Source organism: Mauremys mutica, chromosome 7 (genome assembly GCF_020497125.1).
Source record: "Mauremys mutica isolate MM-2020 ecotype Southern chromosome 7, ASM2049712v1, whole genome shotgun sequence".
In the NCBI taxonomy this organism is placed as follows: domain Eukaryota; kingdom Metazoa; phylum Chordata; order Testudines; family Geoemydidae; genus Mauremys; species Mauremys mutica.
In genome coordinates this window covers 121,200,388-121,216,160 of record NC_059078.1, presented here as the reverse complement: position 1 = coordinate 121,216,160, position 15,773 = coordinate 121,200,388, and the positions used below count along the sequence as shown (strand labels likewise).

At 47.6% G+C, this 15,773-nt stretch overlaps 1 protein-coding gene across 3 annotated transcripts in view; it reads right to left on the bottom strand.

Annotated features, from left to right (window-relative positions):
• Window positions 1-467: 467 nt before the first annotated feature.
• XPNPEP1 (X-prolyl aminopeptidase 1) overlaps window positions 468-15,773 on the bottom strand; it is a 43,696-nt gene continuing 28,390 nt past the window's right edge. For all 3 annotated transcript variants that reach the window (XM_045024714.1, XM_045024715.1, XM_045024716.1), the window contains exons 12-21: window positions 14,335-14,385; window positions 12,763-12,821; window positions 11,808-11,885; window positions 10,786-10,857; window positions 8,140-8,200; window positions 5,868-5,937; window positions 3,973-4,146; window positions 2,964-3,040; window positions 1,998-2,096; window positions 468-1,072 (exon numbers count right to left, since the gene is read on the bottom strand). In XM_045024714.1, coding sequence (XP_044880649.1) covers window positions 944-1,072; window positions 1,998-2,096; window positions 2,964-3,040; window positions 3,973-4,146; window positions 5,868-5,937; window positions 8,140-8,200; window positions 10,786-10,857; window positions 11,808-11,885; window positions 12,763-12,821; window positions 14,335-14,385 — 870 coding nt within the window. In that variant the 3' untranslated portion in view covers window positions 468-943. The remainder of the gene's footprint in view (window positions 1,073-1,997; window positions 2,097-2,963; window positions 3,041-3,972; window positions 4,147-5,867; window positions 5,938-8,139; window positions 8,201-10,785; window positions 10,858-11,807; window positions 11,886-12,762; window positions 12,822-14,334; window positions 14,386-15,773) is intronic.

Below are 15,773 nucleotides of genomic sequence, written 5' to 3'. Positions count from 1 at the left end.
ATTGTTTAGCCACTAGATGTGTTGTGTTGTACTGAGATCCAGACAGAATAAGTCCCTGGTAAACAAAGGCAGACTGAGCTGGAACTTGAGCTACGAACACAATGTATTGTGAAAGCCTGTTTGGTTTGTGTCCACCTTAGCTGTTTGCTTTAAACACCTACCACAGGAAGGGCTATGATTCCATGACACTGTACTCTCATATACTGCATTGATCGGCACCATGGAAGTAGACAGACCAGTGCTATAGCCTATGGGCAGGCGGTTCAGCCATGGCCTTTTGCATGCACACACCTCCCTAGGGTTTTGTCTGCAATGCTGTGCAGAGATCTGCCACAGAGTACTCCTATGATGTTTCTTAACACCTGCCCCAACTCCGAGTACAGGGAAAGGCCATGGTGGGTGAGGACTGGGCTTGGCTCTGAGTTTAAAGGCCAATTAAATCAGTTACACCACTGACAGAGACCAGAGAGACTGAAGGCAACAGAGCAAATCAGGGCTCTGAAGCTTTTATTAGCTGATCAGAAACATAGGCTCATCAGCATAACAGTTAACGTCAGCAGTGTATTGGCAACTGGAACCCAAGAATGTAAAACCACTGGGTTTTCACAGTGATAAACCAAAATGTATAAAACACTCCAGTTATTGTCTCGTCGAATGATTGTTTCAGCAAGGCCCGGAGTGCAAAAGCAAAAGACTTCACTTTTGAGATTTGCTCATTATCAGAAAAATTGTTCACAGACGGAATGCTCCTGTCCCCCCACAAAGGAAAACAAAAGCTAAACAAAAAGCCCCCTTCCCTCCACTATTTCCAAATGGTTATCAAAGGCTCTTCCTGAATCCACGTTCATTTTTCAAAGTGAGGGGCGGGGGATTGGAGGATTTTAAGGTTGAATGATTCTAACTGTCACCATGTAAAAAGTTATTATTTAAAAAAAAATTGGTCTTAATGCATTTTGGTGATGGGCTCCGTCTCCCTGATGAGCCACTGGAGAGCCTCGTGTCGTCCTTGGCTCTTCAGTTCTGCCCCGATCACCTCCCTGCATTTCCGGTGGTAATCGTTCACCCAGTCGCACTAGAGAAAGGGACAGGAGCAACGTTTAATACAAATCAAGAAGCGGGGGATGATCTGTTCAGCCTGCACTTTGCCTGGGCAACATCGCCAGTTCTCGGTGGGGAATTGACCGGACATTAGAGCAGAAGGCAAAAGGGCCAGGAATATTCAGGAATGGCTTGTAATTGTGGGGGTCAAAACTGAGGCACCTAGGACCTGATTCTCAGAGGTGCTGAGGCTCCTCCCTTTGCCTTCAGTTGGATCCGTGGCTACTTTAGCATCTCTAAAAATGAGTGTCTCCAACAAAGTCAGTGGCCACTTTTTAATACTTGGGCCTGAGAGCCCTGCAGTCATTACATACACTGCCTTGAACGGGACTATACACCTAGGTATGGGCTACCATTCTGGGCCCGAAGGCCAATGAAGATACTGCACGGAACACGCAGGCAGAAGAGGGAATGTGGGTGGGGCTATTGGCCAGGAGAAGGTAGGAAGGAAGAGTGGAGAGGGCGTGTACTGGAAAAGAGAGGGGGGCTATTCTAGGTGTGGGGGGGCAACATGATAGAAGGGCTGAAGCAAAGGAAACAAAGTGGGGGTAGCAACATAGAATCATAGAATATTAGGGTTGGAAGGGACCTCAGAAGGTCATCCAGTCCAATCCCCGGCTCAAAGCAGGACTAACCCCCAGATTTTTACCCCAGTTACCCCCTCAAGGATTGAACTCACAACCCTGGGTTTAGCAGGCCAATGCTCAAACCACTGAGCTGTCCTCCCCCCCATGATAGGGCTGCAGGTAGCATAGGGAGTAAGAGGCGAGTCAAGCAGAGATTAGTTTAGGTGAGCTGCCAAAGTCACATCACCGTCAGAAGGAAGGCAGCCCTACGAGACCAGGGTCCTTCGGCCCTTTAGAATGAGTCTGCTCCCCTCCATCTACTACCTCCCTTACCTCTTTCTGTGTCAGTAAAGGGATACTGATCATTTTAGTCTGGATCGGAACCAGGGTTAGTGGCTCGAAAGTCAGGCTCCCTCGGTTACTGAAGTTGTACTGCAGAGGAACGAGGAAAGACACCCTTAGTCATTGGAAACTGCTCCAGCGGGATAGGCGTGTTCTGTACAACCCCGGCGCGTGGCGTGGCTTACGCATGGTTCAGAAGGGAAAACATTTAGCTGGCGTTCCACATGTGGCAAGGCCTGACGTAAAGCCCACTGGAGTCAACGGAAGTCTCCATTTGGGCTTCAGATCAGACCCCTCAAGCCCAAAACTGAGATCGTCTTGTAGAGGGGCAGCTACCTGGAATTGCTCATTTGGGCATTTCTAGTGACATTTCACCCTAAGAAATTTAGCAGACAGTTAAATGTTCCTTTTTTAAATCACCTGGGTTTAATGAAAGCATAATCCCCCCAACCAGGCAGGTTTTGGTGTTGAAGCAGACTATGTTGACTCTGCCATGCCCAGGAATCTCCAGCTGGGGGGGACCCATTAGCTTTACAACCCCACAGTGACACAAAGAGGCTGGAATGCAGAGACTCTAGCCCTGGCTATCCGGAGCAGAGAGAGGACATTTAGAGGGAGTGCTGTGCAGATTTTAATCTTGCCTGACCTTTTCTAGTGAGCGGTGCAGATCACAGCAGCACCAGCATTGTCCTCATTATCTGTTTCCAGCAAGAGACCAGGACTCAGCCTTTATTACAGAGAAAAGTCGTCATATGTTTTTCCCGAGTGAAACTCTTGCAAGTGCAGTAAACCAGCCCCGTGGGAAAACTGGACCTGCGGGTACAACTGCCTGCAATATTGACCTGCTTCCAGTTCCAGGCTTTTCATTCAAAATCCATGAGACATTTGTGTTTTTACAACCACCAACTCACGGAGAAGTGATAAGGTGCTTCTTGAGCATGCTCAGAAGTCACTCACCTTGGTTTTGGCAGGGATCACGAGTACCACATTTTCTATGCGGATCCCAAAAGACTCATCTTCATAATACCCAGGCTCTGCAGAGACAGACAATAATCAGCCAATCCCTGCCGTGTAGCACAGCCACTTATCACAACAGGTGAATTTCCTCCTGGGGCTTTAGTTCATGTGCATAGCTAAATAGTCTGGACATCTGGCACCCACGGAGGGGAACAAATTTCCCATTCCGTCTAATCTGCATGCACAGCCCAAGCAAGGTGACAGGCTGAGTTCTCTCAGAGAGACAGACTGCCCCAGTTTAGGGAGTCACCTTCCAACCTCAAGAGGAGAATACAAAGTGTGTGTCACGTCTGTTTGAATCACCGGAATTCTGCAAACACTACTAATCCGGTTACCACGGGCCACAACATCCCACTCTGTTTTAAGGGGTGCCCATTGTACACAGTGCCCTCCACGTAAGGATCTCAACTGAACAAACGTGAATGAATTTAGCCTCACAAACCCTCTCACCCCCACGGGCAGGGTAGCTAAGTATTATCCTCCTCACATTTTACCACTGGGGAAACTGAGGCATAGAAAGATTAAACAACTGCCCCAAGGTCATACAGACAGTCAGCGGATTAGGTCCTACAAGTCCTGCTGCCCATTCCTAATGTGGTCGCCATAAGACCATCCTTCCCCTGAAGAATGGGAAAATCTGTCTGAGGCTCTGGTTTGCCTCTCAAACTGGTTTGCCTGCAATAGCTCCATTGACTTTAACAGTTATATTGGTGTACACCAGCAGGAAATGAGGGCAGAATCAGGCCTGTAGTATCACAATAGAAAGACAGGGTCTTAAGACACCTGATCCCAGGTATAACCGGATGTGGTCTCTCTCTAGATATCTTAAACAAGGAATTACCTGGTAAATGGAAAGGCAGGAAACGGCCCTCCACCCCCATTGCTTTTCAGATTTGTTAACACAGCGGTCCTCATCTGACTACAAAATACAGTCAAGGACACTAAATACCATCAGAAACTATCATGCCAGCTTCCAGGGGTTCATCTGCAAAGGTTTTGTAGCTGATGCCACATGGACCCTCGTGCACATTAAGGAAACACCCAACTCCGTGTCCTGTGCCATGCAGATAATCCAAACCACAGTCCCACAATGCAGAGCGGGCAAAAGAATCCAGAAGATGACCTGCAAACCGGTGAAAGAGGGAGACATTTAGAGAGGGCTCCAACCAGCTGCGCACAGTCAGTCTTTGACGATCGCACCTGCAGATCTTACCACGGGACACCGGAGCATAAATGAGAGAGAGAACCAAGTCACCGGCTTGGTACAACTTATAAAAGAGACTGGAATGGGGTATAGTGGCTCTTTAAGGAAAGGAGGAATGGGAGATGGGGTCCAGGCTAGTCCATTCCAAATACAGTAGTCTCAACCACCCAAAGACCCTGTGGGACAGCAAAGGCCGATGTGAGGAGAGGAAATGCTCCTGGAGGAAGACTGAGTCTTGGGGAGAAGAGATGACTATTTATTTAAGAGCCCAAGGTGAGCTTTTACTGGCAGGGTGAAATAAGGCTCCTCTCTCTCCCAGTCAATCAGTCACCCAACCAATCAAGACAAAAACCCTGGAGAGGGGACAAAATGCTCCCTGTTCTCATTATGAGGAGAAAAGGCGTGTCTGCCAGTCTGCCAATAGACCTTCAGTCCTGGGAGGAAAAGGGGTGACCTGGAGTGCCCTTCCCAGGCTGGGGAAGATAGCTAGAAACCACCCCCTTGCCTCCAGAAGAACATTGGAGGAAGGAGTTTTGCAATCAAGGTTTTTTTGCATTTGAGGTAATTTCATTGTGAAAGATCTTTGCAGCCAGCCTAGGGGAAGCTGCACCAGGTAAATATAAAGGGCTTATTGTGAACTAGGAGAGTGTCTCAGGGCAGTGAGACCACCATCAAGGGTAGCAAGCCATGTCTCTTCCCAACTACAGAATTCCAGGGTCGACACCCCCTGGCCTTTCGGAACAGTGTCTGTCTCATAAAAACAACCCGCACCAGCCCCCAGCTCTCTCAGTAGAGCATCCAGAGGCTGAATGCCCCTGCAGAATGCTCATCCTCAGAGGTGGTCGCTCTAGGTATACTGGAGGCAGAAGAATTGGGGATGGGATTAAGAGGACAAAATGGCCTTCCGTCACCCTGGTACACACATGCCTAATAGTTCCCTACAGCACCAGAATCTGGGGTTTGACTGCCCAATGACAGCATCCAAGTGCAAAAATCTGGCCTGTATTTGCATCAGAAATGCAAACTGAGCCCAACTGAAAAAGAGACATCTTTGTTGAGTATCTTATGTGGGACAGAATAACACTGCAAGGAACTGGCTGCTGTGTGTGTGTGCGACTGCCCTCTACTGGATGGAATCAGAATAACTTATTTGTGTGTCATAGGCCCAATACTGCTAACACCTAAAAGAGATTCTCCTTTAGCTTGAGATGAACACCTCTGCCTTTGATGCAGGCAATCTGAGATCTCTGCTTGCTAAGGCTGTGGCCACATTAGACAGTACCCAGACAACTGTAAAGTTCCAGGTGGCCAGTGATTTGTTCCTCTGCACCTCAGCAATAAAAATATTACACCCGTGGAACTAGAGAGAGAGACAAATTCCCTTCACTCCAGCCCAAGAGTTTCATTGCCAAACAGTGTTAAAGGAGCTAGATCAATAAATATGATGCAATGTAAAGATTATACAAGGAGATACAACTAAAGACAAAACTTCTGTGTCTGCCGACTTCATTTGTATCTGTCAAGCATAATATTCTTGTAAATGGTCACATGATTCTCCAAACACATCAGTCGTCCGGGCTCCCATCTGCTCAGAACAATCTGCAGCTACAGAACGAAGTGAGACAAAGCAAGCGACCAACCTTTGGTTCCATTAGGGAAGATGGCTGCACTCACAGCTATATGACCCTTCAGGACGTAGGTGAAGCACTCCTGCCAACGAAAAGCACCCGCTGAGTAACGTGAAGATAAAAAGCATCCTCCCTCTTCGCTTTGAAAACAGGATTGCATGTTCTAGGTCAGCAGAGCGTTACAGAGGCTCAGCTAAGTCCCATAAAATAGGTGATGCTATAGCAAAGCACGAGAACAAAGATACCAACTAAGAGAATCAATAATGACTACGGCCCTACCAAATTCATGGTCCATTTTTGTAAATTGCACGGACAACGCATTTGAAAAAACTTGAATTTCACGGTTCCAGATATTTAAATCTTAAATTTCATGCTGTTGTAACAAAACGTGGCAAAATATAAACATGTAAAGTCCTTAAGACTCAGCGTTTCTCAAACTGAGGGTCCCAACCCAAAAAGAGGGTCGCAAGACTATTGTGGTGGGGTCACAGTATTGCCGACCTTACTTCTGCGCTGCCCTCAGAGCTGGGCGGCTGGAGAACCGTGGCGGCTGGATCGGTGCCCAGCTCTGAAGGCAGCACCGTCACCACCAGCAGCACAAAAGTACGGGTGGTAATACTGTGACCGCCCCCCCCCACAATAGCCTTGTGACCCCCTTTTGGGTCAAGACCCCCAGTTTCAGAAATACCCTGTACTTTTGTGTACTTTTACCCTATGCAAAAGACCAGATTTCACAGGATAAATCAGATTTCACAGTCTGATGCATTTTTCACAACCGTGAATTCGGTAGGGCCCTAATAATGACCGGACTGAAGCCTTCCAAACCGAGTGCCAGGTGGACAACAGTCTTATGAACCACCAGTTATATAAACCATTTTTCCCAAACAGCAGGCAAAAAAAATAAATAAATCTCATAACAGAAAATGATGTCAAAGAACAAGTCAACATCCCCTGACAGTCCTATGCCTTCAGCGTGTTGGAAATAGCTTTCCAGTGGTTTGAAAGACAAGAAGTGATGCATTGCACCCATATGGCAATTTATGCACCCTGCCAACTGTAATTTTAAGATGTTCTATTTTATGAACTTTTTGATTATATGAACGCCTGAATAGTTCATAAAACAGGAGCTTTCCTGTAAGTACCCAGACAGACAGGCCTGGTATAAATGCAAAGTTGCATTCATTTTAACTAACGATGGGATTTTAAACAGATTTAGTGGCATCGCTGAAATCCCAGTGTGAATTCTCTGATATCGGTTTAAAACTGACTTATAACAGCGTATGCCAGTTTTAAACTGATATAAGAGCCTCTGCAATGGGGGAATCAAGCCTCCATGGATGGCAGGAAGGGGTTAATGGATTCCAGAATACGTAGTCAGCCCACATGGAGACACCTGGGGCAGGAGTCAGGCTTCCAGGGAGGAGTTTAGAGCCAGGCTCAGCTGGGGAAGGAACAGGCAGAGAGAGAGCAGATGTGGACAGAGGGCTGGCTAAGGCCAGGGACTTGTATCTAGAGCTGTCTCCACGGGGACTTGGGTCGGCTTACCGACACCGCTCAGGGGAGTGGATTTTTCACACCTCTGAGCGGTGTCGTTAAATTGACCTAATTTTCTCATGTAGACCAGGCCTAAATCTCTGTTGGAGGCTGGGCGGAGCAGGGGAAGACCAGCTGGGAACCTGAGGCTGCATGGATAGTGTGCCGCACGGTGCTGACGGGGTGCTCTGCTGAGGATGTGCTGTAACAGCATGCGCGCAGAGAGCTGATTTTTAAACCGATTTAAGTGAAACCAGTGCGACTCCTTTGTTAGACAAGCCCTTGATGCCACACCTCACCATTTGAGCTTTGTTTCTGTAGGGTCAGTTACCCAGCAAGGAGGTTTGGGCTTTCGGCACATTGCCACTGAACTTTTCGGGGGAAGCCAGATCGTTTTCTGGATGGGAAGTGTGGATTCTGAGAGGGGAAGGTGCTATTCTTTATATTTTCTTAGGTTAAATTTTGGCACTCTGAATCCTGACAGCTTCCTTTTTAACCAGGAATTGTTTCCAGGGAGTCCTATGGCCTATACACGAGGTCAGATGAAATGATCACAATGGTCCTTTCTGGCCTTGGAATCTAAGAATCCTCATCAATTTTATTAGCAAATGGATGGTACAAAATGAGTCACTTTGACTCCACAGTTACTACTTTCATATCATTTTTACCATTTTTTTCCTTAAAAAGTAACGATCATTTAAATATCTCTAATACCGTGAGCCTGCTCTCCAAACACAAGATGTCCAATTACCTTTTCATAAACCGATGGGGTGCCGAAATGCATTGTCCGAGTCACATCCGTCGTGCCATCCCTTTGAAACAAGAGCAAATGAAGTCACAGAAAGCAAGCTCAAACGGAGAGAGTACATCTTACCCCAATAATAAAGCTGAAACGCTAGTCACTTCCAGTAACTGAATCAAAGCGTTCAACACCCCAATTTACGCAGGAGGTCACACTAGAGGATCATAGAGGTCCTTATCTATGAGTCCCTGAACACACTGATGCCCTGTATGGAACAGTTCTGACTGACGTTCTGACTGTCATCGTTCATCCCAGAGCATTTCTCAAATTATACATCTGGAGTGCCACGAAAATGCAACTAATTCTAGAGTGGACAGCTCATGCACAGCACGCTGCTCAGAAGTGCTGAGAAGGGACCATTACACGTCATTTGTATCAAGGGTGGTTTTGAAGCAGACTAAATCCACAACTGCATTCTTTAAGAAAAACAGATGCATACATGATAGCTAATGGACACCTAAATCCCCTTTGACCACGGGATAAATACTTAGAAGTGAGTAATGATTGGGGCTGCCCAGTTTGAGACCCTCAAACGACCCTGATTTTCCAGAAAGCGCTGAAGTCCTGCTCTCTGAAAATGAGACCCCATAAGGTATCTCAAGTTTGGCATTCAACCCCAAATCACTAGTTATTTCTGAAATGTCAATCCGGACGCATACATTTGATCCTGGCCCACACAGGTCGTACTCCTAAAGCATTCAGGATTTAACTTCTCAGCAGCGGCAAACTCAGCATCTCTGCCCCAACACTGTGCTAAATACCATCAATGTCTAACTCATGTTTTATTCAAGGGGCTGCTTTTCACTGTGACACTAAAGGAATCGTTAATTAGTCCGCCGCGGGAGGAAAAGAACTCATAAAAATGATATCAAAGTATGTTCAAGCGCTTCCTTTTCAAAGTCCTTTATGAATGACTGCTAACCATAGCCAAAGCGCCAAAGAGACAATTCCTCTCAAAAGGAGAGATCAGGTCCACCTCGCTCCCCTGCTGAACAAAACGCCTTTAATCTATTTAGTTAGTGCTTGTGAAAGGTCCTGGTGTAACAGCCGTAGGCCAACAATTCGATCCATCAAACAAGCACAGCATGCGCTAAGCCTCCCCAGCAGTATGGCTCGTACCTGAGCTACCTCTAGGGATCAGACAGGAATTCAGTCTCCATGACTCCATGGGGCATCAAGAGGCAAACATTAGGTTTCAGAGTGAATGCACAATAGTACTGCCCTCGTCCTGGACACGGCCCTCTGTTGGCATCATCTTAACAGTGGGCAGCAGGGTTACTTGCCCAACATGCCCTTACTCTGCTGCACGGGATGCCGGCTTTGTAGGGGCAGGTCGGCGGGGCTGTAACTCCACCCTCCCAGGCATGTGAGTAGGGAACGGACAGGGATTTGATTCTGCCCCCAGGGCACCAGCTAGCAGAGCTGAGACAGCTTGGTGGGAGAAGTAACCTGCTGCGGGCCAAGAGCATAAGCAGATGACATCCTCGCTGGGCCTACGGGGGAATCAAAGATCAATTGTAACTATGAGTCACATCTCCCTCCCTGGTCTGCTCCTGAGCTGGCACAGCCAGACTATACAGGCAGCACCCTGCCTTTCTACTGCAAGATCTGCAGGGCAGGGAATCCCTCTTTGTCCATTCTTGTGATGGGGTACATAAATCCCACATGGGCTGGGGAGGGTTAACAAGCTGTGGCAAGCACAATCGGCCCAACCTGGACTGCAGGAAGGGGCTGGAAAGGGGAGAGCTCGCTCCGCTCGGTTGCTGCTGGCTAGGAAAGAGGGCAGAGCTCACCTGGGGAGAGGAGTCTAGCTGAAGCCAATAACTGAATGGCACTGCGGCCAATCAGAGTCTCCCTGGAGAGAAGGCAGGCCAAACGTCGCACTGTTTGGGTTCATCAGGGACCTGCCGATGGTTGTTAAGCTAGGCCAGGGCAGGGGTGCCCCATCTGAGGGGAAGGGAGGGGCCTGAAAGCTGAGCCCAGAGGTCAGGTGGATGGATAACCTCAGGGGGGCTCCCAGCTGGGATTCTAACTCCTTTTGGGAAGGTGACTTTAGACTCTGCTATCCAAGAAGGGGGAGGAGGGCTGAACTTTCACAGTGACCCAGCCAGAGGGCTGAGCCACAAGCCACCAGAGCAGCAGGGACACGGAGGCAGAGCGACAGCAGCACCGCGCTCTGCCGAGAGGCAGTGCCCAGGAGGCGGCGACCTGATCGCAGTTCTGTGAACGTCATACCAGCGAGCCCTAATAACGATAACGGCCCATTGAATCCTTTGCCCCTTTACGAATGCCAGCAAGGCCACCTATTCCTTTCACAGCCCAGTGACCCCAGCTAGAGTCACAGTGGTGGCCTAGAAACTAATTTCTTTTTAAACATTATGGTGCAATTTCCCACCACACTCGGGACACAGAGACAAGACCTGCATTGCAGCTGTTCTTTAAAAATAACAGCTCGTCAAGTTGTTTAGTCAGCACCAAATCTAGCCCTTTGCAACCTTCACCAAAGCAATGGAGACTCCCGCCCTGCAGACTGCGCACTAAACGTTTCTTGATTCTAACTTGAAACAAGAGTTACAGCGACCCTCCTCCACTTACTTGTACTGAGCGCCAGAATCCAGGAGGTAGATCTCATTCCCAGACAAAGCCCTGTTGGTCTCAGGAACTGGCCTATTGAATTAAATGAAAAATTGTTTGTTCCGTCATTTCAACATTTCCGGCCCGAGGCGGCTGTTGAACGACAATGTCAGGGGCAAGTTCAGATCGGTCGGCTCCAACTTCTTCTCTGAATGCTGGAATTTGCACAGCGTCTGAGCCGTGGGATGTGGATGAGTGTATTCCGCTGAGTGAATGGCACATGCTCCTCTCTGCCCATTCTTCAACATGCGCCCCCGGCCCCATTTCAGCACAGTTCCCCGGCCTCCCCCACTCCTTCCCCTCTTCAGAAGGAGCAAGTTCCTAGACACTGCAGGTACCCATCTCCCCGCACTCCTGAGCAGTCAGAATGAACTCACACACCCCCCCACACACACACACATATCCCTTCTTCCCTGTCTGTCTTCAGGAGCCATCCTGCTCTGCAAAATAACTCGCAATTTCCTCACAACACAAGGAATCCAAATCATCCACCAGGAGGAAGCAGCCAGGATTGGCCAACCCGCCCTCCCCTCAGAAAAAACTCTGCAGACCAAGGTTTGGCAAATGCTATGGTGGAAGCAGAGAACCTCTTCATTGCCCCAGCACAGCTATGATGACTGATCCATTCCATGGATTAAATTATGTATGGCCTTCACCTCCAATTCCAACTCAAACACTGGAGTGGAGCCAGCTGGATAGGCTGAGCCGGCCACCACCTGGGATGGTCCTCTGCTGGCCATGAAGTCCTGGCACCACGTTGGCATCAAAGCACCAGCATCCCAAGTGGTGCGCTGGGATCCGTATCTCCTGGGGAAGGAAGCTGGGCCAATATAAAGCAAAAAAGGTGAGCGACAGGGATATATTTTTCCTTGTCTGAACCAAATAATCTCACTCTTCTGTCCTCGGCTGTAGCTCCGTGGGGAAGCAATGCAGGCTATTGGAAGTGCATTTGCTGAAGGGCACAGGGGCTGCGCTTCTCTTACTTGTAGTGAATGATGGCGCCGTTCGGACCCGTGCTCGAAATCGTAGCAAAGCTCAAGTCGACAAAACCGTTCTGTTGGCTGAAAGGAAACACCGTGAACACGCACATGTGAGTGAGAGACACGCACCAGAGCAGGTGGGTGTCCCCAGCACAGCTCAGTTAATAAAACAGTCTCTAGCTAGCCAGCCAACCTCCTCCTCTGCTCCATTTCACCTCACCCCAAACCCTTCCCCTCCATAGAAAGATCACGTCAGTCCCGCAGCCATCAGGACAAGCTTAGAGGTGGCTCTACTGTGAGACAGGAGTCAAGTAAGTTCAGCCCCTAGCCTCCCATCTAGCTGGAGTCCTGCCTTCTCCCAAATCGCCTGGCCTCCGCACCTTCTAGGGAGCCAACATCCTCTCCAGCTCTAAATCTCGGCCTTCAGACACCACGCCTACTTCTTACTCATTATTTATTTTCAGACATTTTTATAGCACCATCCCTGCAGTATCCAAGCACCTGGCAGACATTAATGGCCCCAATTCTCCACTATGTGCATGTTGCTTATGAGGCACAACTTGGCCTTAGGAGCCTGGAGAATCCAGCCCTAATGAATTTCCCTTCATGACTCCTCTGTGAATTGGGGAAGTATTATCATCTCCATCTTGCAAGTTCACAAGAGCCTCCTGCCTCCCCGTGCAAATGTCATGACTGGCCCGCCTAAGGGAGAAGCCAGTAACCAGCAGCAGAGGAAGGCAGAGAAAGGTGGCAAATGGGATCCAGCAAGGCAGGAGTTGCTCCTCCCAAGAGATGCTAACCCAGCAGCCACAAACCCTCTTTTTCTAGTGCCCAAATAAAACCCTAGGAAAGCGACTTGTCCTCCGATAACATGCATCAGGGAAAGGGTAAATTAACACAGAATAAGAATCAAAAAGCCACCCAGAAAACATCCTGATTGAGGTTTTGTTTTTTTTACCTGCGAAACTCCTCTGCTTTGTCCGCAGCTGATATTTCAGTAACAGATCCCTTTGGAACCTAATGGACAAGATCTGGGCTAAGTTATCAGGCCAACCATAGGCCCCGACTCTGTGGGTGTCCTGGGGCTGGAGCACCTACAGAAAAAAAAGTGGGTGCTCAGCACCCATCGAAGCCCCGCAGATCCGCTCCTCCTGCTTGCCAGCAGCCACATCAATCAGCTCATCCCCATCCCTCCCAGTGCTTCCCGCCTGCCACCATCAGCTGTTCAGTGGCATGCAGGAGGCACTGGGGGCAGGAGGGGGAGAAGCAGGGGCAGGAAGAGGCGGGTTTGGGGCTGGGTCTTGGGGGAAGGGGCAGAGCAGGGATCAAGCACCTCCCAGGCACTGGGGAAGTCGGCGCCTCGGAAGCCAACTAGGAAAGGAAACCAGGAAACTATGAAAGAGGCTCTATCTTTAGCCTTTACACAACCTAATCTTACAGGGACATTCACATTTTGGTGTTTTATTTCACTGCCCCCCCTGCAGTGATAGAAACTCAAACTCAGCAGCATTGCGCTAAGAGTGCCAGAGCCAGGAAGTGAAACTGACCAGTGCAGTATCAGAGAGTTTTAGCCCCCAGTTTGCAAACAGCTACTACAGCATGTCTTGACTTCAATGAGACTATGCATAGGAATAATGTCACACATGGCAGCAGCTGTTTCTGGGATTGGACGCTACGCTGAAATGTACAAATTCAGAACAAATAATGGTGAAAATCAAACTAGATTTAACCAGTGCTTTCCATAATCTGTGGTTTTTAGCACTAATACTTATTTGCATCTAAGATGCTAATAATACACTTATGGAAATATTACTAAAACATACAATACTTATATATAAAAGCTGGCCATGCTCAGATAGTGCCTTTCGCCACAGATCTCAAAGCACTTCACAAAATATATGGTCACTTTTACTTTAACCATTTTGGTGCGGGGGAAATGGAGACATAGATGCAGTGATTTGCCAAAGGTCACACAGTGGGCGAATGGCAGAGCAGGAGACCAGTCACATGACCTAGGGCCAGGTTTACAAAGGCCCTTAGGCATCTACAGATGCAGAGAGCCACCTAGTGGGATTCACAAAAGCGTGGAAACAGGTTAAGTCCGTGAGACTTAGACACCTAAACTGCCCTAGCCACTGGGCAATACAGATTATCTTGAGACTGTCTCTGTAACACTGCACTGTAACATGCGAGACTATTCTACGATATACTACATCAGGTCAGCAAGCAGACAGGATCTCCGCTATTAGACCTGGACAGATCCTTCCTCACCCAGTTAGGCGAGTTTGCCTGATCTGCCTTTTGATCGCATTTAATAAATGTGAGCATGAATCAAAAAGCTCATCCCACCTTTGATGGAAACCAGAATCAAATCCACAGCCTGAAAATCAGAGAAAAACAGGAGCTTTTTCTTCCTCTCCTAGCAGAACTACCCAAAAGAACATTCATAGTACTGAAAAGCTTATACTAATGCAAAATGTTATTATGTAATAAAATCCCTACATTAAAACATGATAAATCAATACTATACCTCTTTCTCTAGCCAATTAAAGAGCTCACACAGAGCGACAGCATCTTTAATCTATATTAAAATGGGTAAAAAAGAAAAAGTAATTGAGTGCACATAAGATTTATAAAGCTGCAATGGAAAGTCTTTTTTATGCAAAGACAATTAGATATTAACACAGGGTACACTGACAGGGAGATGAGGTAAGTGATCTCTAAGCAGTCTGTCTAGCCTCTAACTTCCCTAATTAATGCAAGCACCAGAAATACAGACATAGATTCCAAGTCCAGAAGAGACCACTGTGATCATCTAGTCTGACCTCCTGTATAACACAGGCCATAAAACTTCCCCCAAAATTATTCCTAGAGCAGATCTTTTAGAAAACCATCCAATCTTGATTGAATATTGTCAGCAATGGAGAATCCACCATGATCCTTGGTAAATTGTTCCAATGGTTAATTACTCTCACTGTTAAAAATATACACCTTATTTCCAGTCTGAATTTTAAAGCCATTGGATCATGTTATACCTTTCTCTGTCAGACTGAAGAGCCATTATGTTGTTGTTAAGCTAAACAGATAGAGCTTCTTGAGTCTATTGCAATAAACCATATTTTCTAATCCCTTAATCAGTCTCATGGCTCTTCTCTGAACCCTCTCCAATTTCTCAACATCTTTCTTGAACTGCGGTTACAGTATTCCAGCAGCTGTCACACCAATGCCAAATGCAGAGGGAAAATAACCTCTCTACACCCAATCGAGATTCCCCTGTTTATGTATCCCAGGATCACATGTATTTTTGGCCAAAGTGTTGCACTGGGAGCTTATGTTCAGCTGATTTCTCACCATAACCTCCAAATCTTTGTCAGAGTCATTTGTTCCTAGGATAGAGTTCCCCGTCCTGTAAATATGGCTCTCGATCCCCCTCAAGTGGCTAATCCATCTATGGAGGTTTATGAATCCGCTATTGCATTTGAGCTACAGTATGTGACTCCTTTTGCTCAGGCAACAGAGGACCATTTTAGGTCCAGAGGTCCTCTGTTAAATCCTTGCTACTGATAACCCATCCAGGGTGGTTGCAAAGGTACTTGAAATGCAGTCACTTGAATGGGAAGAGCAGGAGTGGGGTGACATATACCTGGGGTGACCATATAGCAACTGTGAAAAAACAGGACAGGGTGGGGAGTAATAGGTGCCTGTATAAGAAAAAGTCCCCAAAAAGGGACTGTCCCTTTAAAAATGGGACATCTGGTCACCCTACATATACCCGAATATCAAAAGAGAACAATAAAGAAGCAGCTACAGCAGGGGCACGAGACTAAGAAAATCTGTGTTCTAGTCACATCGTTGCTGCTGACTCCTCTTGCTAGTCTTGGATGTATCACTTCATCTAGCTGTGCCTCAGTTTACCTATCAGCAAATGGGGATAAATATACTCAGGCCCATACTTCACAGCACGCATGT